The sequence below is a fragment of the Tachyglossus aculeatus genome, chromosome Y3, assembly GCF_015852505.1.
Source record: "Tachyglossus aculeatus isolate mTacAcu1 chromosome Y3, mTacAcu1.pri, whole genome shotgun sequence".
Lineage (NCBI taxonomy): Eukaryota > Metazoa > Chordata > Mammalia > Monotremata > Tachyglossidae > Tachyglossus > Tachyglossus aculeatus.
Window position 1 is genome coordinate 2,702,508 of NC_052095.1, and position 23,941 is coordinate 2,726,448.

General features: G+C 44.6%; 1 protein-coding gene across 1 annotated transcript in view; it reads right to left on the reverse strand.

The window, feature by feature from the left end:
• Positions 1-10,352: 10,352 nt before the first annotated feature.
• The window catches only part of LOC119946720 (elongation factor 2-like), a 52,403-nt gene continuing 38,814 nt past the window's right edge, over positions 10,353-23,941 (reverse strand). The window contains exons 9-16 of the mRNA XM_038768132.1: positions 19,217-19,322; positions 18,875-18,988; positions 18,653-18,791; positions 18,201-18,396; positions 17,058-17,316; positions 16,266-16,373; positions 15,905-16,012; positions 10,353-10,421 (exon numbers count right to left, since the gene is read on the reverse strand). Coding sequence (XP_038624060.1) covers positions 10,353-10,421; positions 15,905-16,012; positions 16,266-16,373; positions 17,058-17,316; positions 18,201-18,396; positions 18,653-18,791; positions 18,875-18,988; positions 19,217-19,322 — 1,099 coding nt within the window. The remainder of the gene's footprint in view (positions 10,422-15,904; positions 16,013-16,265; positions 16,374-17,057; positions 17,317-18,200; positions 18,397-18,652; positions 18,792-18,874; positions 18,989-19,216; positions 19,323-23,941) is intronic.

The following is a 23,941-nucleotide window of genomic DNA, read 5'->3' on the forward strand; positions in this document are numbered from 1 at the left end:
GTGTCTGGGTGGGCAACCACTAGAGGTTCTTGAGGAGAGGGAAAACATGTACTGAATGTTTTTGTAAACAAGTCATGTTAGCAGCAGATCAAAGTATGGACTACAGTAGGGAGAGACAGGAGGCAGGGAGGTCAGCTAGGAGGTTGATATAGTAATCAAAGCGAGACAGGCTAAGCAATTGGATTAATGTGGTAACAGTTTGTATGGAGAGGTTAGGGCAGATTTTAGTGGTGGTGTGATGGCTGAACCAACAGGATTTAGTGATAGATTGAAAATGTGGGTTTAATGACAGAGGAGTCAAGGATAACCCAAGGTTACGGGCTTATGAGACAGGGAGGATGGAGGTGCTGTCTAGTGATGGCAGAATCAGGAGGAGAATAGGGTTTGGGTGGGAAAATAAGGAGAACCATCACCCTTCTGCCTCACAAGCCCGTAACCTTGGCGTTATCCTTGACTCCTCTGACATTCAATCTGCATGTTCCTGTTGGTTGCACCTTCAACACCGCTAAAATCCACCCTTTCCTCTCCATCCAAACTGCTATCACATTAATACAATCATTCATTCTATCCCACCTTGATTACTCATTCAGTCCTTGCTGACCTCCCAGCCTCCTGCCTCTCCCCATCCCAGTCCATACTTCACTCTGCTGCCTGAATCAGTTTTCTTCAAAAGCATTGAGGTCACAATTCCCCATTCATCAAGAAACTCCAGTAGTTGCCCATCCACCCCTATATCCTACAAAAACTCCTCAGCCTTGACTTCAAAGCAGGCAATCACCTTGCCTCCTCCTACCTTGCAACTCTCTTATTACTGCACACTTGGCTCCTTTAATGTTAACCTTCTCACTGTTCCTCCATCTCGTCTATCTCAGAGAAGCAGCATGGCTCAATGGAAAGAGAGCAGGCTTGGGAGTCAGAAGTCACGGGTTCAGGTTCTGTCTCCGCCAGTTGTCAGCTGTGTGACCTTGGGCAAGTCACTTAACTTCTCTGTGCCTCAGTTACCTCATCAGTAAAATGGGGATTGAGACTGTGAGCCCCACGTGGGACAACCTGATCACCTTGTATCCTCCCCAGCACTTAGAACAGTGCTTTGCACATAGTAAGTGCTCAACAAATGCCATCATTATTACTACTATTATCTCACCGCCAACCCCTCACCCTTGTCCTGCCTCTGGCCTGGAATGCCTTTCTTCCCCAGATCTGACAGTTACCCTCCCCTCTTCAAAACCTTACTGAAGACACACCTCATGCAAGAGTCCTTCCCTAACTAAGCCCTTCTTGCTTCTTCTCCACTCCCTTCACCCTGACTTACTCCCTTTATTCATTCCCCCTTCCAACCTGATAGCACTTATGTACATGTCTGTAATTTATTCATTTGTTTGTAACACTATCTTTCTCCCTCACCAGGCTGTAAGCTCATTTTGGGCAGGGAATATGTCTGTTTATTGTTATACTGCACCCTCCCAAGTGCTTAATGCAGTGCTCTGCACACAGTAAGTGTTCAGTAAATATGACTGAATGAATAATGTTCACTATTCACTGCCTTTTGCCTCCCACGACGGGGCTCTATCCACTACAGCCTACTGCCTCCCCCACCACACCATGCTGCTTTTTAAGAGTGAGGAGAGACAAGAGGCTGGGAGGTCAGCAGGGAGGCTGATGCAGTAATCCAGGCAGGATAGGATGAGTGACTGTTTTAATGGAGATGGAGAGGAAAGGGAGGATTTTAGTGATGTTGTGAAGGGGGGACTGAAAGGAAACAGTGATGGATTGTATATAATGTAGACCTACATTATATGTATTAGTAGTATATGCAGTGATTACTGTGTGCAGAGCTTTGTACCAAGCACCTTGGAAAGTACAATTCAGCAATAAAGGGGGACAATCCCTGCCCACAGTGAGGAGGGGAGACAGACATCAATCCAAATAAACAGATATCAATATAAACAAATAAAGGTACAGATATGTACATAAGTGCTGTGGGGCTGGGAGTGGGGGAAGTGCAAAGGGGAGACTGGAAGCCTCAAATGGAGGAATGTGGAGGTTCAGACTCTGAGAGCCCCTGAACCCTAGGGCCCAGAACCCCAGAAGGCAAATCCTGTAGAGAAAAATCAGGGTAGTCACTTCTGCTAGGCCAACCCTGTTGGGAAAATTTCCCAAACCAAAGGTTTCACTTTCCCTTTTTCAGCTCTCCTTATTGAGGCTGCTCTCTGAATGATCAGTTGTAACCACAGCTTCCTCTTTTTGTTCCAAGAGAACATGATATGTAAATATTACTGTATAAGATGGATGCTCATTCTGAGCTAATCAAAAGGTCACAAGCAGGATGAAGGTTCTGTTGGTATTCTCTCCTACAACAATAGTAACAAAGCTTCTGCTCTGACCGACCTCTAGCCGAGTCCTTACTCTGCGGCTAATTCTGCAACAGTATATCGTGTCCCTCTAACAGCAACCCTGGATCACCTCATGGACCACGTTTTTCTGCATAAGCACTGTTGGTGGTTTCCCATACTTTCTCCCAGACTAAGCCCCCCTTTTCCTCATCTCCACTTCTTTTTTCATCACCCTGACCCTGACCCCTCCCTTTGATCTCCCCCACCCCACAGCACTTACGTATATATCTGTAATTTTATTTAGACTTTGATGTCTCTTAACTTGAATTGATGTCTGTCGGCATGGGCAGGGATTGTCCCTATTGCTGTACTTTCCCAAGCAGTTAGTACAGTGCTGTGAACACAGTAAGCACTCAGTGAGCAGACCAACTTTAATATAAATAATTTACAGATAATTACATAAATGCCGAGGGGGAGGGAAGCCCAAAGGAAAATGTGGGCAAGCAGTTGATGACACTCTCTCCTAGGATTCCTCTTCAAAATCCTTGAACAAGCTGCCTACACCGGCTGCGTCAAGATCCTCTCCTCTCATTCTCTCCTTGACTTCCTCCAATCTGGCTTCTGTCTACACTCCACAGAAATCCCTCTTGCCAGATTCTATGGCCTCTACGCTATCCTAATCCTCCTAATCCTCCTCAGCCTCTCAGCTGCCTCTGGCACTGTCGACCACTCCCTTCTCCTGGAAACCTCGGCTTCACTGACGCCATCCTCTCCAATTTCTCCTCTATCTCTCTGGATGCTGCTTCTCAGGGTTTTTTGTGGGTTCCTTCTCTGCCTCCAATCTCCTAACCGTGGGTGTCCCTCAACGTTCAATTCTGGGTCCCCTTCTGTCTCCATCTACACCCACTGCCTTGGAGGACTTATTACCTCTATGCTGACGACCCCCAAATCTACATCTCCAGCCCTGATCTCTCTACCTCTCTGCAGGCTCGCATTTCCTCTTTCCTTCAAGACTTTCTACTTGGACTTCCTCGCATCACCTCAAAATTAATATGGCTGAAACTGAACTCCTTTTCTCTCACTAACCCTGTACTCCCCCCTGACTTTCCCATCATTCATTCATTCATTCATTCATTCAGTCAGTCAGTCAGTCAGCCAGTCAGTCGTATTTATTGAGTGCTTACTGTGTGCAGAGCACTGTACTAGGCGCTTGGGAAGTACAAGTTGGCAGCATTATAGAGACGGTCCCTACCCAACAATTGGCCCACAGTCTAGAAGGGGGAGACAGACAACAAAACGAAACATGTGGACAGGTGTCAAGTCATCAGAACAAATAGAATTAAAGCTAAATGCACATCATTAACAAAATAAATAGAATAGTAAATGTGTACAAGTAAAATAAATAGAGTAATAAATCTGTACAAACATATACACAGGTGCTGTGGGGAGGGGAAAGAGGTAGCGCGTGGGGGGATGGGGGGAGGAGAGCTCTCAGTATGGCTTTGAAGGGAGGAAGAGAGCTAGCTTGGCGGATGTGTGGAGGGAGGGCATTCCAGGTGAGGGGGAGGACGTGGGCCGGGGGTCGACCGTGAGACAGGCGAGAACGAGGTGCAGTGTGGAGGTTAGTGGCAGAGGAGCAGAGGGTGCGGGCTGGGCTGTAGAAGGAGAGGAAGGAGGTGAGGTAGGAGGGGGCGAGGTGATGGAGACCTTTGAAGCTGAGAGTGAGGAGTTTTTGCTTGATGCATAGGTTGACAGGCAGCCACTGGAGATTTTTGAGGAGGGGAGTAAGTTGCCCAGAGTGTTTCTGCACAAAGATGATCTGGGCAGCAGCGTGAAGTATAGACTTAAGTGGGGAGACACAGGAGGATGGGAGATCAGAGGAGGCTGATGCAGTGATCCATTCGGGATAAGATGAGAGATTGAAGCAGCAAGGTAGCAGTTTGCATGGAGAGGAACTGTTGACGACGCCAGCCTGTACCCTTCGTATTATCGTTGACTCTTCTGTCTTATTCCATCCACATTTTCAAGCCGTCACTAAATTCTGTCAGTTCTACCTTCACAACATTGCCAAAATCCACCACTTCCTCTCCATCCAAACTGCTACATTAATGCAAGCACTTGTCTTATCCCGCTTTGATGATTGTATCAGCCTCCTTGCTGACTTCCCTGCCTCCTGTTTCTCCCCATTACAGTCCATGTTCCATTCTGCTGCCCGGATCATTTTCCTTCAAAGAACGTTCAGATAGTGTTTCCCCACTCCTCAAGAAACTCAGGTGGTTTCAGACAAGCTTCAAGCACCAATCAAAAACTCTTCACCATTGGCTTGAAAGCACTTAACCAGCTTGCCCCCTCCTACCTCACCTCCCTGCTCTCCTACTGCAACCCAGCTGGCACACTTTGTTCATGTAATGCTGACCTTCTCACAGTACCTCGATCTCATCTATACATATACTCTTGCTGGGCCTAGGCTCCTCCAAGGTTTCTATGTCACTGCATCTATTCATTCATTGAATCGTATTTATTGAGCGCTTACTGTGTGCAGAGCACTGTACTAAGCACTTGGGAAGTACAAGTTGGCAACATATAGAGACAGACCCTACCCAACAGTGGGCTCACAGTCTAGAAGGGGGAGACAGAGAACAAAACAAAACATATTAACAGAATAAAATAAATAGAATAAATATGTACAAGTAAAATAAATAGAGTAATAAATACAAAACAAACATATATACAGGTGCTGTGGGGAAGGGAAGGAGGTAAGGTGGAGGGGGATGGAGAGGGGGAGGAGTGGGAGAGGAAGGAGGGGGCTCAGTCTGGGAAGGCCTCCTGGAGGAGGTGAGCTCTCAGTAAGGCCTTGAAGGGAGGAAGAGAGCTAGCTTGGCAGATGTGATGTTTTAGAGAACCTGCTCGCCACACCTTTTTCCTTTCAGCTGAATGGTACCAAAGATACTATTTCTATAATTTGAATCAGGACAAAAACCTTGTAACAAGCTTCTAATCCCTCAACTGTCATTTCAGCACTTCATCATCAGTAGTATGTATTGAGTGCTTCCTATGTGTACAGCATGGTACTGAGTACTTGGAAAATTCAATATATGAGAGTTGGTAGACATATTTCCTGTTGTCTGTCTCCCCCTTCTAGACTGTTGGGTAGGGACCATCCCTATATGTTGCCAACTTGTACTTCCCAAGCGCTTAGCCCAGTGCTCTGCACACAGTAAGCGCTCAATAAATATGACTGAATGAATGAATGAATTGAGTCTCCAAGAGGCCTTCTCTGACAAAGCCTTCCTTTCCTCTCTTCCTGCTCCCTTCTGCATTGCGCCATCTTTCTCCCTTAATTCATTCCCCATCCCAGACCCACAAGACCTATGTACATATGTGTAATTCATTTATGTTAATGTTTGTCTCCCCCTCTGGACTGTAAGCTCATTGTGGGCAGGGAATGTGTCTGTTTATTGTTATTATACTGTTCCAAGATGTTAGTGCAGTGCTCTGCACACAGTAAGCACTCAATACAGTGGAAGGGAGGGAAGAAGAGAGGCTTTGGGAGGGAAGATAAGGAGTTCTGTTTTGGACAAGTTGATCTTGAGATGATGAGAGGACATTAAAGTAGAGATGCCCTGAAGGCAGGAGGAAATCCTCTCAGAGCCCACACACTCCGCCCTTCTGGCACTAACCTTCTCACCATGCGTTGATCTAGCCTGTCCTGCCGTAGACCCCTGGCCCACATCCTACCTCTGGCCCAGAATGCCCTCCCTCAAATCCACCAAAACATCACTCTTCCCCCCCTCAAAAATCTCCAGTGGCTACCAATCAACCTACGCATCAGGCAGAAACTCCTCACCCTGGGCTTCAAGGCTCTCCATCACCTCGCCCCCTCCTACCTCACCTCCCTTCTCTCCTTCTACAGCCCAGCCCGCACCCTCCGCTTCTCTGCTGCTAATCTCCTCACCGTACCTCATTCTCCCCTGTCCCGCCATCAGCCCCCGGCCCCCATCATCCCCATGGCCTGGAATGCCCTCCCTCCCCACATCCGCCAAGCTAGCTCTCTTCCTCCCTTCAAGGCCCTACTGAGAGCTCACCTCCTCCAGGAGGCCTTCCCAATCTGAGCCCCCTCCTTCCTCTTCCCCTCCCCCCCCCTCCCCTTCCCCCCGGCCTTACCTCCTTCCCTTCCCCACAGCACTCCCCTTCCCCCCGGCCTTACCTCCTTCCCTTCCCCACAGCACCTGTATATATGTATATATGTTTGTATGTATTTATTACTCTATTTATTTATTTATTTTACTTGTACCTTTTTATTCTACTTATTCTATTTTGTTAGTATGCTTTGTTTTGTTCTCTATCTTCCCCTTCTAGACTGTGAGCCCACTGTTGGGTAGGGACGGTCTCTATATGTTGCCAACTTGTACTTCCCAAGCGCTTAGTACAATAAATACGATTGAATGAATGAATGAATGAATGAATGAATGAATGAATGGTGATTTTACAGTTTTGAGCACTTCCACTCCACCCAGGAATTTAAGGAGAAGCAGCATGACTTACAGAATAGAGTGCATTCATTCATTCAGTTGTATTTATTGAGCACTTACTGTGTGCAGACCTACTGTGTGCATCAGAACAGGGCTTGACACATAGCTAGTGCTAAACGAATACCACCGTCATCATCTTCATCATTATTATTAGACTGTAAGCTTGTTGTGGGCAAGGAATGTCTCCTAAACAGTTAGTACAGTGCTCCGCAACAGTAAGTGCTCAATAAATGTGACTGAACTGAACTGAATAGAGCACAAGCCTGGGAGTCAGAAGGACCTGGGTTCTAATTATGCTCCACCATCTGCCTGCACTGCCACCATGATCAAGTGTCTTAACTTCTCTGTGATTGTTACCTCATCGTAAAATGGGGATTAAGACTGTGAACCCCATGTGGGACTTGGGCTGTGTACAACTTGATTGCCTTGTATCTGCTCCAGCACGTAGTACAGTGCCTGGCAAAAGTAAGGGCTTAACAGATATCATTTAAAAAGAAGGTGCGCACATCCTCTGTCACACTAATAAAAAATCTTTTTACTCGTTTACCTGCATTTATGTATAGATATAGATATATATCTATATATATCTAAAATCATTCATTCATTCATTCAGTTGTATTTATTGAGCACAATACAGCAATGAACAGTGACATCCCCTGTCCACAACGATATCTCTGCCTCTGTCTGCCTTTTTTTTTTTAACTTTCTCCCTTCCTAAATTGTGTACTCATTATGGGCAAGGATCATATGTGGTAATTACATTAATTACATGTTCCCAAATGCTTCACATGGTTTTTGGCTGCTCAGTTAACACCACTGATTTACTCTCTGACATTTGTTTACAGTATAAATGTGGTGATTTGTAGCTCTGTTACAACTTTGTCCCCTTACCAAATTGAGAGAGAGAGGAGAGAGAGAGAAACAACTCGTTCCGGAATATTTTTCTTATTGCCTTTTCCTTCGCCTTCTCTGACTCTCATTCATCTTTTCCTTCTCCTTTTCCCTTATTTTTTCTCATCTTTTCTGTGTCTCACTCTAGTTTTTTTGTAATTCCACTGTATGAATATATTAATGCTAATTTAATATGCGTTTAATTATGATTGGCTCTTTGTTCATCAGTTGCTCTACAGTTTCATTTTGTTTAACCTTTTCTATAATAAAACATTGCTTACTTTGAGCCCCTGGCATGGAGGGAATGAAGGAAACCATTACTATTTCCAGTCTAACAAGGGGAGCTTTCTTGTTCTATAAATATCATGGTTTGTTCCCTGTAAGACAGTCAGAGTAGGGAGAAAGCAAAAGGGAAGATCACCTGTAAAATGGGAATCAAGACTGTGAGACCCACCTGGGATAGGGACTGTGTCCAACCCTATTTACTTGTACCCACTCTAGCATTTAGTACAGTGGTGGGCACATAGTAAACGCTTAATGAATACCATAATTATTATCCAGAATAATACTGACAAACTCTGCTTTACTGGGGAGGAGAATCACGTTCTCTGATTCCCACCCAATTTCCTTCATTTGGCCCCAGCCCTCCCAACCTTGCAGAGAGGGTCCATTCTCAGGAATAGAGATGGTCTTTTGGATCAAGTGGGGGTGAAATGAAAGAAATAGTTTTCTAATTCCTGCTACTATTTTGCAGTTCAGAGGCAAGAGTGTAGAGCCTGGAACACCTCACATATTTGTAAGTATCCTGTCTTATTTTTGCTTCAAATAACTGGCACTGAATGAAAAATGGCAGAGTTATCAGTGCTGCTCAGTATCATATTATTCACTCTAAAAGGGCAGGAACAGTGTCCTGCTTTGGGGTTCTCAGCACCTGGTTATCCTTCTTTTTATGGGCCCTCAAAAAAATAGTATCTAACTTTTGGTAATACCATGGCAAACATTTTAAATTAATCTTAAAGGAGCATAACTGTTCTTCTAGCTCAGTAAATCTCAGATATTAACTAAAGTGTGTTTTTCTCCTACAGCTACTAAAGATGTTGACAAGAAAGATTAAGCTTTGGGATATTAATGCCCACATCACATGTCATCTCTGCAATGGATACCTTATTGACGCTACTACAGTGACAGAGTGTTTGCATACTTGTGAGTATAAAAATAATTTTAAAATAGAAAATTTTTAAAATGCATGGCAATTTTTAAACCTTCTTTTGAAGCTATTTATTTTCATATAATCTCATAAAATTGTGTGTTGAATTGTATAAGGAGAGGAGTGCATCAGTGCCATTAACTTGACTTACAAATGGGATAACTTGGGATTTATGACAGCAGAAACTGTCCTCAGAGTGTTCCTTTGTGCTTCAGTTTGCTTACTGTACTAATCACAGTACTGGTAGGTGTAAAGCGAACAGGGTCAATGACTAGTTTTATGTTTGAGAAGTATTTAAAATTGATTCCTTTTTAAAAGAAAAATTTAGTTCAATTGTATTATATGTCTATAGCGTCCATTATGCTCAATGATGATACTATTTTAAATTCATCTATAACACAGGTGAAAAGGCCAATGCCAAATCAGCTCCCTACCTAGATGAACATATGTGAAGGCTATCCTTTTTTGTGTTATAAGTTGTTTTTAGCTCTGGGCTACTTTTCGTTTCTGTCTCCTTATTTCATAATCCTTTCGAAGATTCTGCTCAGAAAGAACAAAACTCCTTTTTGGATTTTTCAGTTGACTTCCAGTTTTCAACTGAGATGTATTTGAGGTTTTGTTTCACTGTGCTTTCAAAATATTTCTCCTGTTCTCCTTGCTTCAGGTTTCTCAATTTCAGCTCACCTTATATCAATTTTCTTGGTATCCTTTTTTTAATCCATACTTCTCAACCAATCAGTCTGTCAGTGGTATTTATTGAGCACACAGTAAAATACAAAAAAGCAGTTTCCCACAACAACTAGAGGGGAAGACTTCTTACACGTCCAAGTAGTGTAATTATGATGAGGTGAGCATAACTTTGAAGCTCGGAAACTGATCGCATACTGACACTTTATTTCTTGTGATCCTGTTTTCTGTTTTCTGTTAAATATAACCAGTAAATAACACTGACGTTAATTGCTCAGCCAACTGGATGTGGTTGGTGGAGAGATCAGGTCCAGTAAATACAATTCTGGCATCCGGAGTCTGGAATCTGATACCCCACTGCTATTAGATTCAGTTTGACAGTATCCCAAACTGTGCCCTGGCCTCCTTGTTACAGTATATGCCCTTCTTTGTCTGTTAGTACATTAATGTTCAATATGCTACCTCAGGTATTCTAGTAGTCTGTCACAGCATTAAACTCTGTTACACATATTAATTTTTGGTTTTGTGTCTGACATCCCTTATGAAGGCTAATTCATCAACTATATTTTTTTAAACTTATTCTCAGCCCATAAATCCTGGCTAATGCAGTGAAATTTACATGCCTTACGGTGGGTAGACCTCTAGTCCACAGAAATTACTTAATGACTACCTCTAGGATTTTTGGTGATGTTCAAAGTCTTTTCAGGTGGGAGTGTATTCTGATACTTGCATCATGGTCTCTTTTTCTTTTCTGTCCTCCAGCATGGTTGCCTAGTATAAATCGAACAACCCCCCTTTACTCCATTGGCAATGGGAAAAGGAAGAGACAGAACACCCTCAACTGTGACCCAACCAGCAGTACAGTCATGAACCAGGGTCAGAACCAATGTGAACTTTTCAGAGCAGTCAGATTCCTTTAGTAATTTTCAGAGCCCAGTCCTCCCAATAGTATCAAATGCTTTGGTGTATATGTGTAGGGGTCTCGGTGCTACCTTGAATTTTTTCTGACTTTAAAATGCAGAAAAAATTATGTCCACTCAGTCTCACTATAACTGGTAACCACATTAGGATTCTGGGAATATTCGATTTATTGTAATCTTTAGTAGCCAATCCAAAAGTACTTTGGCTAGGATCTCATTTCACTTAAAAAGTAAAAATCCCCACTGCTAAATCACAAGAAAATTGACACTATCAGAATATCCCCTGCCTCTCCCCAGTCCCTTCCCCCTCCTGCTCCTTCTTCAGTTTTCCCAATAGTATCTCTAGGGGAGAACTCCAGCCTTCTCTCCCAATCCACTCACTCCACCTGTGCAGCTGACACCATTCCTTTGCACCTCATCAAAACACTTGCCCTTTTCCCTCCCTAACTGCGTTCTTCAAGTATTCACTCTCCAGTTGCTTTGTCCCCACTGCTTTCCTACATGTCAGTGTCTCCCCATCCTAGAAAAAAACCCTTCCCTTGCCTCCACGGTTCTCTGCAGTTATCGTCCCATCTCCCTGCTACCAATCCTCTCCAAACTTTCTTAAGCAAGTTGTGTACACCTGCTATCTCAAGTTCCTCTCCTCCAGTTCTCTGTTTGACCCACTCCATCCTGGCTTCCATCCCCTTCACTCCACAGAAACTGCACTCTTCAAGGTCACCAGTGATCTCCTTCTTGCCAGATCCAATGGCCTCTTCTCTACCCTAACCTTTTTCGACCATTCAACTGCCTTATTAACATTATCCAAACTTGACTCACTAACACTGTCCTCTCCTGGTTTGCTCATTTGTTCTTTCATTTATTTGTATTCGTTGAGTGCTTACTGTGTGCAAAGCACTGTAGTAAGTGCTTGGGAGAGAACAACAGGCTGTGAGCCCGTGGTCAGGTAGGGGTCGTCTCTATATGTTGCCAACTTGTACTTCCCAAGCGCATAGTACAGTGCTCTGCACACAGTAAGTGCTCAATAAATAAGACTGAATGAATGAATGAATGAACAATACAACAACAAACAGATACATTCCCTGCTCACAGTCTAGAGGGGGAGGCAGACATTAATATAGATAGATAGATTAGCTAGATTAGATAGACGGACGGACGGACGGACGGACAGACAGATAGACAGATAACTAGCTGACTGACTAACTAACTAACTAACTGATATATACATATGTGCTGTGGGGATGAGAGGGAGGATGAATGAAGGAAGCAAGTCAGGGTGACACAGAAGGAAGAGAGAGAAGAGAGGAGGACTTAGTCAGGGAAGGCTTCTTGGAGGAGATGTGCCCTCAATAAAGCTTTAAAGTGAGGTAGAGCAATTATCTGTCTGTTACTGAGGAGAGAAGACATTCCAGTTGAAAGGTAGGATGTGGGCGAGAGGTTGGCAGCCAGATAGATGAGATTGAGAAGGTTAGCATTAGAGGAACGAAGTGTGCGGGCTGGGTTGTAGTAGGAGAGTAGTGATGTGAGGTATGAAAGAGCCAGGTGGTTGAGTACTTTAAAGCCAATGGTGAGGAGTTTTTGTTTGTTGTGAAGGTGGATGGACAACCACTGGAGGTTCTTGAGGAGCGGGGTGACATATCCTGAATGTCTTTGAAGGAAAATGATCTGGGCAGCCGAGTGAAGTATGGACTGGAGTGGGAAAAGACTGGAGGCTGGGAGATCAGCAAGGAGGCTGATGCAGTAATCCAGCTGGGATAAAATGAGTGCCTGAGTTAATGTGATAGCAGTTTGGATGGAGAGGAAGGTGCGGATTTTAGTGATGTTGTGAAGGTAGAACTGACAGGATTTAATGATGGCTTGAATATGTGGGTTGAAAGAGAGAGAAGTCAAGGATAATGCTAAAATTAGGGGCTTGTGAGACAGGAAGGGCGGTGTTGCCATCAACAGTGATGGGAAAGTGAGTGGATGGACAGAGTTTGGGTGGGAAGATAAGAAGTTCAATTTTAGCCATATTAAGTTTGAGGAGATTGGGAGCACATCAATCAATCAATCAATCAATCGTATTTATTGAGAGCTTACTATGTGCAGAGCACTGTACTAAGCGCTTGGGAAGTACAAATTGGCAACACATAGAGACAGTCCCTACCCAACAGTGGGCTCACAGTCTAAAAGGGGGAGACAGAGAACAGAACCAAACATACCAACAAAATAAAATAAATAGGATAGAAATGTATAAGTAAAATAAATAAATAAATAAATAAATAGAGTAATAAATATGTACAACCATATATACATATATACAGGTGCTGTGGGGAAGGGAAGGAGGTAAGATGGGGGGATGGAGAGGGGGACGAGGGGGAGAGGAGGGAAGGGGCTCAGTCTGGGAAGGCCTCCTGGAGGAGGTGGGCTCTCAGCAGGGCCTTGAAGGGAGGAAGAGAGCTAGCTTGGCGGAGGGGCAGAGGGAGGGGATTCCAGGCCCAGGGGATGACGTGGGCCGGGGGTCGACGGCGGGACAGGCGAGAACGAGGTACAGTGAGGAGATTAGCGGTGGAGGAGCGGAGGTTGCGGGCTGGGCAGTAGAAGGAGAGAAGGGAGGTGAGGTAGGAGGGGGCGAGGTGATGGACAGCCTTGAAGCCCAGGGTGAGGAGTTTCTGCCTGATGCGCAGATTGATTGGTAGCCACTGGAGATTTTTGAGGAGGGGAGTAATATGCCCAGAGCGTTTCTGGACAAAGATAATCCGGGCAGCAGCATGAAGTATGGATTGAAGTGGAGAGAGACACGAGGATGGGAGATCAGAGAGAAGGCTGGTGCAGTAGTCGAGACGGGATAGGATGAGAGCTTGAATGAGCAGGGTAGCAGTTTGGATGGAGAGGAAAGGGCGGATCTTGGCAATGTTGCGGAGCTGAGACCGGCAGGTTTTGGTGACGGCTTGGACGTGAGGGGTGAATGAGAGAGCGGAGTCGAGGATGACACCAAGGTTGCGGGCTTGTGAGACGGGAAGGATGGTAGTGCCGTCAACAGAGATGGGAAAGTCAGGGAGAGGACAAGGTTTGGGAGGGAAGACAAGGAGCTCAGTCTTCGACATGTTGAGCTTTAGGTGGTGGGCGGACATCCAGATGGAGATGTCCTGAAGGCAGGAGGAGATGCGAGCCTGGAGGGAGGGGGAGAGAGCAGGGGCAGAGATGTAGATCTGGGTGTCATCAGCGTAGAGATGATAGTTGAAGCCGTGGGAGCGAATGAGGTCACCAAGGGAGTGAGTGTAGATTGAGAACAGAAGGGGACCAAGCACTGAACCTTGGGGAACCCCCACAGTAAGAGGATGGGAGGGGGAGGAGGAGCCTGCAAAAGAGACTGAGAAAGAACGACCGGAGAGATAAGAGGAGAACCAGGAGAGGACGGAGTCTATGCAGCCAAGGTCAGATAGCGTGTTGAGGAGAATGGGGTGGTCCACCGTGTCAAAGGCAGCTGAGAGGTCGAGGAGGATTAGGACAGAATATGAGCCGTTGGATTTGGCAAGCAGGAGGTCATTGGTGACCTTTGAGAGGGCAGTTTCCGTGGAATGAAGGGGAAGGGGACGGAGCACATCCAAATAGAGATGTCTTGAAGGCAGGAGGAAATATGAGATTACAGAGTGGGAGAGAGATTAGGGCTGAAAATGATTTGGGTGCCATCAGCATAGAGGTGGTAGTTGAAGTCGGGTGAGTAAATGAGTTCTCCAAGGGAGTGGGTGTGGTTGGAGAATAGAAGGGGACCCACAGTTAGGGGGTGGGAAGCAGTGGAGGAGCCTGTGAAAAAGATGGAGAATGAGCGGCCAGAGAGAGAGAAGGAGACCCAGGAGAGGCCAAAGTCAGTGAAGATGGGGTTGGATAAATGTTTCCAGGAGAAGGAGGTTGTCGACAGTGCCAAAGGCAGTTGAGAGGTCGAGGAGGATAAGGATGGAGTAGGGGCTACTGGATTTGCCAAGAAGAAAGACCACTGGTGACCTTTGAAAGGGTGATTTCTGTGGAGTGAAGGGGATGGAAGCCAGATAGGACCATCAGGCATGACCTTCCTAAATAAAGTCTCCCCTGCGCCTCTACACTCCCTCCTTCCTCTTGCCCTGTCTTCAACTCTCCCAGCAGAATCTCAAAATGACATTTCCTGCCCCCTCTCAAAAATCTACCCATTCCATCTGGGTACACATCTGTGACCCCGTCCTTTAGCATCTCTCATTTCTTGCCCCCGCCCACCTTCCCTCCCTCTGGTAGTCAACTAAAATTGTTTACTTTCTAGTAGCTTCTTCCCCACTGTTTTCAAAAATACTCCTGTGTTCCCTATCCTAAAAATACCTCCCTTGCCTCATGACTGCTTTGATTTATACCAAATCTCCCTCCTACCTCTCTTCTCCAGACTTGATGCCTGCACATGTCTACACCAGCTGCCTTCAACTGTCTCCTTAATCCACTCCCAGCCCTTGCCATATCCAATGGCTCTAGAAAGTTTAGATGGCGAGCCCCTGAGAAGTAGGAGCTGTAAGCTAATTCTGTTGTAACTGACTCTGTTGTACTGTCCTCTTAAGCGCTTAGTACAATGCTATCCATATAGCAAACACACAATAAATACCACTGAATGACTCATTAGGGTCTTTTTCCCACCTATGAATTCTTTCCCAGAACTTGGAACAGAGAGTGCTGTTTACATCATAAGTTCTTAGGTACTAATGCTAACATTTTGAAGATTGGACAAATGATGGTCAATAGTGATCAACGATTTTATTTCATTGCTTAAGGCTTAATGTTCCTCTGTTAATAATACTAATAATGATGGCATTTATTAAGCGCTTACTCCGTGCAAAGCACTGTTCTAAGTACTGGGGAAATTACAAGGTGATCAGGTTGTCCCATGGGGGGCTCACAGTCTTAATCCCCATTTTACAGATTAGGTAACTGAGGCACAGAGAATCAATCAATCAATTAATAGGATTTATTGAGCGCTTACTGTGTGCAGAGCACTGTACTAAGCGCTTGGGAAGTACAAGTTGGCAACATATAGAGACAGTCCCTACCCAACAGTGGGCTCACAGTCTAAAAGGGGGAGAAGTTAAGTGACTTGCCCAAAGTCACACAGCTGACAACTGGCGGAGCCGGCATTTTAACCCATGACCTCTGACTCCAAAGCCCGTGCTCTTTCCACTGAGCCACGCTGCTTCTCTAAGGAAACCCCTCCACATTTCAGTCTTTAAATGCAGTGCTGTTTGTAGGGTGAGTATAGGCAAGGATGCACCAAAGAGTTTGGATGTCTCAAAATTTACATCAAATTAGTCACAGAATGGGCTGAAAGGGTTTCATCCTCACAGGGCACGTCCTTTTGTTGTTGCTCTGCTGAGCTGCTACAATGAAGGAATACACTGTCTGTTTGTAGGGGTCCGGTGTTTCAGGGCCAGTTGCCCCATGAACTCCAAGCTAGTGACATACAGAGTGGATTCCTTATAAAACCCATGGAGGTTGGGAATGCTGATACTTGAACTAGGGTGGGACTTGCAAAACTGGGTTCATTATTTCACAAACACACAATCATCCAAGAAGCAATCTGCCTGGTTCTCAAAGAACAATAGAGCAAATAGCCACCCAAGTCCAAATTGTTGGCCAGTGGCACACTTTTGGGAGACAAATTCATTTTCCCTACTACTGTGCAGTAACTCAGGGAAGGGTTTACCTTAATGGGAATACATGCATGATCCTCTTCAAGATCCTTTAGGCAGATTTCCAGGTGCAACTCTCCAGCACCAGCAATAATATGTTCTCCAGTCTCTTCAGTGATACACTGAAAAACAAATCAGGGTAAATAATATAATAATATGGAATGTAATAATAATATGTAATACAAATAATAATTAAATAATTCTAATAATTCAAAAAAACTCAACAGAGTCTAAACTAGTATTTTCAGTAGCACCTTTAGCTCGTCTAGACACTTAGGTTCTGTTTAGAAAACAGCGACACTGTAGTAAATCAACAAATATTTATTAAATGCTTACTTTGTGCAGAGAACTGTACTAAGCACTTGGGAAACCACATTACAATAGATTTGGCATAAGCAGACCTTGCCGTGAGATCTGAGGTTGTCATGGAGTCAAATCTTTATTTCAGTGCTTAGGAGCATTATTTTAATCATTGTTGTATTCAGTCAATTCGTGTTATCCAGGCTATCTCCTGGCAGGTCACAAAATATGTGCTTATTAAGAAATACTACATTTTCCTGTAATCTATTCATTATACTGAGAAGTCTTCAGACTTCTTACTTCACACACTTGGAACTGTATCCTTTAGGAACTCGACACTCACCCTATCTTCAACCCCTTACACATTAATGTACATTACAGAACCGTAATTCATGTACTCATATTAGTACTTTATTGTATTGCATTATCCATGCCTTTAAGACAGTGGTCTGTACCAGTAAGTGCTACACACCACTGATTGATTCATATGACTGAATGGAACTTACCTGAACCGTAGGATCAGATTTGGCCAAACGCTTGAGGCCTTCCACCAGTTTAGGCAAATCAGCTGGGTTCTTTGCTTCAACAGCTACTCTCACCACAGGACTGACACTGAACTTCATTACCCTCATGTTATGAGCATGCTTAAAAGTGGTGATGGTACCAGTCTTCACAAGGAATTGATCCACCCCAACCAGACCAACAATGTTACCACAAGGCACATCTTCAATAGGCTCAACATAACGGCCCATCATCAAAATTGTTCTGAAGAGGAAAATTACAGATTAGTTACATGGCAAGGAAGGAGTGCATTTCCATAGATACAAAAAAGTAAAGTTGCGTGGAACAGCATGGCCTAGTGGAAAGAGGTCAGGGCTGGGAGGACACAGCAGACTGTTGGCCGCTGTGCGATCTTGAGGAAGACACTTAACTTCTATGTTCCAGTTTCCTCATCTGTAAAATGGGGATTGAAATATCTCCTTCCACTCCTCCTTATGCTGTGAGTCCCATGAGGGACAGGGACTGTGTCCTATCTGATTATCTTGTATCTACTCCAGCAGTTAGTAAGCACCACAATCCAGTCCTTGTCCATCTTTACTGGAAAAATTATTCGTTACTCCAAGAGCTTGAAATTTTTTCACATTAACTGTAGCAAACATTCAATTCCTCGGTGTAGTCTTCCTGGAAAACTACCCACTGTTACTATGAACACTGCTAAACTGTACTTTCCAAGTGCGTAGTACAGTGCTCTGCACAAAATAAGCGCTCAATAAATACAACTGAATGAATGAATGGGATAACTGCCACTTTTACACACAGTAAGAGGAAGTGAGGTTCCTTTCCTCAATTAGTAAGAGAATTAGAGCTCACGATTACGTAGTAACAGAAGCAAATGAAGCAAGGTGTTTGGTTATGAAAAACAACACTTGACTTTTCACTAAACTGCTACAAATTTGGCAATCTGGCTGTAAAGAACTTCGCACAAAACAACAAATACATTATGTGAATATAAACCAGAAGAGTCCAATAAAACATTAGCTACTGGTTATTATAACCATAAAATTTTGAATGTAATAATCCAAACTCAGATCATAAAGAAATTTAATTATTTTAGAAATTGAGGATATATGCATAGCCTGTTTACCAACCTTTGGATTGGCTTCAAGTACAGATCTTCTTTCCGGCCAGGAGTATAATTTGGTCCCATAATTCTGACTTTCAGGCCAGTGGAAACAACACCAGAAAAGACCCGTCCAAAGGCATAGAAGCGACCCTTGTCTGAGGTTGGAACCATTTTAGAGATGTACATCATTAAGGGACCTTTAGGATCACAACTCTTAATACCTGAAAAATAAAGTGAGTAATTGACGGGAAGCTTCCTCTGTAGAGGCAACTCTGATGTTCATACTGGGAAATAGGAAAAAAAAAAATCACAGTAACCAACATGAAACGGATTTAGTAAATCTCTCAGATCCTCACATCGTGAGCCCCAGGATAGGGACTGTGTCTGATCTAATTCATTTGTACCTACCCTCAGTGCTTAGGGTACCAGTATTTGCAACAGTGGTAACAAATACCTTAGAAAAACCTCAGCACAAACCTATAGCAGCCTCATCATCAGGAGGGCCTTCATACAGAAGTTCACAGCGGTATTTCTGAGCTGTCACAGGGGAAGGCAGATGAATGGTGATCATCTGAAGCAGAGCATCTCCAGCAGGTAACCAGCGTCTCATCACAGCCTAAACATAAAATCTAAATTCAGCAAGAAACAATTTTCGGGTCCTGCAGTTTTACATAAGAACACACAAATGACACTTTTTACCTTCAGAAGAGGTTTGCCCTCCTTGTCCTTGTCTTCACTGTCCAACTTGATATCTAACTTCTCAATCAGTTTAGTGGTATCCTCTTTCTTGAAGTTCATAATTGCATCAAAAACCTTTAACACAAAATGCCAAAACTAAGAACCAACTTGCAGAACTCTTCTGAAATCAAGCCAACTGGTCTCACAATTAATTCAGTATCCAAAATAATTGTCAGTCAGATTTTAGGACTTTACCTGTAGACATTAAGTCAAAACCTTTACACACGATATGCACACCAAACATAATTCAGTGACATGACTTTAGGATAAATACAGTGAATTGAGTTTGGACTAATTACCTACTTTGAAGATGGGGTCCAAAATGAGTTGACAAAAAGTTCTGGGCAATTTTTTTCCATCAGGGCTGGTGGCAGATTTGCTAAACTTGCCATTGGCAGAATCAAAAAACCTAAAAAGAAATTCAGCCAACTTAAAGACCATCAGAGGCACAATTCTGAGCTAAATAACTGGGGGTTTCATTTCCACGGTACATCCAATCACATTAACAGTATTTACTGAGCACTTGGCAGATGAAGTCTTGTCCACAGGGAGCCTAAAATCTTCAGAGACAAGCGTTAAAATAAATTCCATATAGGGGAAATAGAGTATAGGATTACTCCTTCAGTGCCATGGACTTGACGTACCAAAGTGCTTAAGGACTGCACAGATAAAGACACAGTGGATGCATAGGTGAGGACAAATAGGGAAAATGTGGGCTTAGTAAAGGAAGGCAAGTTGAAGATGTGATTTTATAAGACTTTTTGTTTTAAAGGAGGGGAGAATGGTAAGCTATCATGAGCCTGAGAAGCAGCTTGGCTCAGTGGAAACAGTGTGGGCTTGGGAGTCAGAGGTCATGGGTTCTAATCCCGGCTCCGCCACTTGTCAGCTGTGTGACTTTGGGCAGGTCACTTAACTTCTCTGTGCCTCAGTGACCCCACCTGGAAAATGGGGATTAAGACTATGAGCCCTGTGTGGGACAACCTGATTACCTTGTATCTCCCCTAGTGCTTAGAACAGTGCTTGGCACTTAGTAAGTGCTTTACAAGTATTAAAATTATTATTATTACCTGATATGAAGAGGGCAGAAATTCCAGGACCAAGGGAAGATTCATTCACTCATGGTATTTCTTGAGCGTTTACTGTGTGCAGGGCACTGTACTAAGCGTTTGGGAAGTACAAGTTGGCGACATATAGGGACGGCCCCTACCCGACAACGGGCTCACAGTCTAGAAGGGGGAGACGGACAACAAAACAAAACATGTGGGCGGGTGTCAAGTTGTCAGAATAAATAGAAATAAAGCTGGATGCACATCATTAGAGAAGCAGCGTGGCTCAGTGGAAAGAGCCCGGGCTTTGGAGTCAGAGGTCATGGGTTCAAATGTCGCCTCCGCCACTTGTCAGCTGTGCGACCCTGGGCAAGTCACATCACTCCTCTGGGCCTCAGCTCCCTCATCTGGAAACTGGGGATGAAGACTGTGAGCCCCCCGTGGGACAACCTGACCACCCCGCAACCTCCCCAGTGCTTGGAACAGTGCTTTGCCCTCAATAAATGCCATCATTATTTCTAGACTGTGAGTTATTATGGAAGCAGCGTTGCTTAGTGGAAAGAGCCCGGGCTTGGGAGTCAGAGGTCGTGGGTTCTAATCCCTTCTCTGCCACTTGTCAGCCGTGTGACTCTGGGCAAGTCACTTAACCTCTCTGTGCTTCAGTTCCCTCGTCTGTAAAATGGGGATGAAGACTGTGAGCCCCACGTGGGACAACCTGATTACCTTGTATAATCATTCATTCATTCAATCGTATTTATTGAGCGTTTACTGTGTGCAGAGCACTGTACTAAGCGCTTGGGAAGTACAAGTTGGCAACATAATGATGAGCCCACTGTTGGGTAGGGACCATCTCTATATGTTGCCAACCTGTACTTCCCAAGCGCTTAGCAGAGTGCTCTGCACACAGTAAGCGCTCAATAAATGCGATTGAATGAATGAATGAATTATTATCATTAACACAATAAATAGAAGAGTAAATATGTACAAGTCAAACAAAAAGAGTGATAAATCTGTACAGACATACATACAGGTGCTTTGGGGAGGGGAAGGAGGAGCCAAGATGTGGGCAAGGCATTAGCAGTGGGATGAGACAGTTACTGAGTGGCTTGGTGTTACTGCAGAATTTGCAGACTTGGTGTAGCAGAACTGAGGCAGGGTAGGAGGGAGACTGTATTAGCTTGGTGTAGTGGATAGAGCACAGGCCTCGGAGTCAGAAGGTCATGGGTTCTAATCCCAGCTCCACCACTTGCCTGCTGTGTGGCCATGGGAAAGCCACTTAAATTCTCTGTGCCTCAGTTACCTCATCTGTAAAATGAGGATGAAGACTGTGCGGCCTGTGTGGGACAGTAAGAGAAAACTGAAGGTGAGAAACTTGAGACAGTGGGTGTAGGCAGCTCGCTCAAGAAGGTTGGAGGGGAATGGTAGGAGGGAGGTGGAGCAATAACTGGAGGGAGCAGTGGGGTCTAGGGAGGGTTTTTTAAGATAAGGGAGATATGGGCATGTTTGAATGCAGTAGGGAAGAAGCTGTTGGAGAGTGAACAGTTGAAAATAGCAATTAAGGAGGGAAGATGGAAGAAGGCAACTGTTTTGATAAGGAGAGAAAGGAATGGGGTCCAGATGCACACATGGAGGAGGTGGATTGAGTAAAGCAGGAGATTTACTCTAGAGATACTGCTGGGAAGGATGGGGGAGTTGAAGAAGGGGCAAAAAAGGGAAGGGACTGGAGAGGGGCAGGGAGGTTTTAGGGCGGTCACGCCTGATAGAGTAAATTTTCTTGATGAAAATTGGTGTCCAGGACACTAGGGGCAAGGGATGGGGGAGGTGGGGGTTTAAGGAGGGAGTTAAAGATGTGGAACAACCTGTGATGGGCATGGTTGTCAATAAGAATGGAGAAGTAATTTTGCCGGGTAAAGGAGAGGGCAGAGTTAAAGCGCGCAAGGATAAACTTGGATGACATTGGTCCGATATCTAGATTTCTTCTAGCAGCACTCTGTGCCTCATGCACAGGATTGAAGGAGTTGGACTGTAGAGGTGATCCAGAGCTGTGGGTTAGTGGTTTGAGATCAACAAAAGGATAGGGGAGCAAGTGAGCTGAGTTCGGTGGAGAGGGTGATCAATTTGGTGATCAAAGGAAGGTAGTTTGGGTATGGAGACTAAATGGGGCATGATGAGTTGAGAAAATTGTATGGAGTCAAAAATTTGGAGATCTCTGTGGCGGGACAGTACAGAATTGTGGGGACGAAGTGTGTGGGAGAGAAGGCAGGTGAGGAGGTCATGGTCAGATTTCAGAGGAATTTCAGAGTTGGTGAGGGTAGAGACTGTGCAGTGGCTAGAGATGATGAGATTGAGTTTGTGACCAAACTGGTGAGTGGGTGAGGTGGGATGGAGCACTCTGGAGGTCAGTGGAGCTGAGGAATGATCATGTCTGTCAGACAGTTAGTCTCCCCATGAGGGGGCCGTGATCAGATTTCAGAGGGATTTCAGAGTTGGAGAGGGTAGTGACTGTGCAGTGGCTAGAGGTGATGAGATTGAGTGTGTGACCAAATTGGTGAGTGGGTGAGGTGGGATGGAGCACTCTGGAGGTCAGTGGAGCTGAGGAGTGATCATGTCTGTCAGACAGTTACAGTACTCTCCCCCTTTCAGAGCCTTATTGAAGGCCCATCTCTCCCAAGAGGCTTTTTCTTACCAAGTCCTCCTTTCCTCTTCTCCTACTTCCTTCTGCATCATCCTGCCTTGCTCCCTTTATGCATCCCCCTCCCAGCCCCATAGCACTGATGTACAGATCTGTAATTTTATTTATTTATACTGACATCTGTCTCCCTCTCAAGGCTTGTAAAGTTGTTATGGGCAGGGAACGTGGCTGGTACATTGTATGCTCCCAAATTCTTAGTATAGTAAATACAACCGACTGACTTAATCAAAAGAGCGTGGGCCTGGGGGCCAGGCCATCTGTCTGATGTGTGGCCTTGGGCCAGTTACTTAGCTCCTCTTTGCCTATATGGGGATTAAGAGTGTGAGCCCTATCTGAGACAGGGACTTTGTCCAACCTGATTAACTTGTATCTAACCCAGGGCTCAGTAAATAAAGTGCCTGGCACATAATAACCACTTGACAAAAAAAAAAAAAAAAAAATGTGCTGTGAGCCCCACATCTGGCATGGGCTGATTAGACCCCTCTCAGCCATAAACTCCCTCTAGACTGTAAGCTTGTGATGGGCAGTGAACGTGTCTGATAATTCTGTTGTATCGAACTCTCCCAAGTGCTTAGTACAGTGCTCTGCAGATAGTACGCACTGAATAAATACAATTGATTGATTTTGTTTGATTATCTGGTATTTATCCCAGCATTTAGTACAGTGTCTGGCACATCGTAAGCCTTAACAAATACGACTAAAAAAACTCCGAAACATTCCCTCCTCCTTCATATCCAACAGTCCGCTATAGTTCCCAATTTCAAAACTTCCTAAGATGACATCTTCTCTAAAAGTCCTTCCCAGACTAAGCTTCTATTTGTCCTATTTGCTCTCTCCTGTGTTGACTGTGAATTCTAGCAGTGTACCCTTTAAGCATTCGGATATTCGTCCCATCCCCTATAACGTTTGTGTAAATATTCTTACACTCTAGTATTTATCCTAGCGCTACTCTGCTATTTCCCTGTGTAGACCATAAACTTCCGTGCCCAGGGAACACATCTGCCAACTCTTCCTACTTCTTAGTGTTGTGCTCTGCACACAGTGTTTACCAATAATTGATTGATAAATCAGTAAGCACATAAATAAGTTGGATGTAAATAGGTGGATCACTGAGGAGGATCGTAGAAGCAGTGTGGCTTAGTGGAAAGAGCCCAGGCTTGGGAGTCAGAGGTCATGGGTTCTAATCTCGGCTCCCCCACTTGTCTGCTGTATGACCTTGGGCAAGTCACTTAACTTCTCTGTGCCTCAGTTCCCTCATCTGTCAAATCGGGATTAAAGACTGTGAGCCCC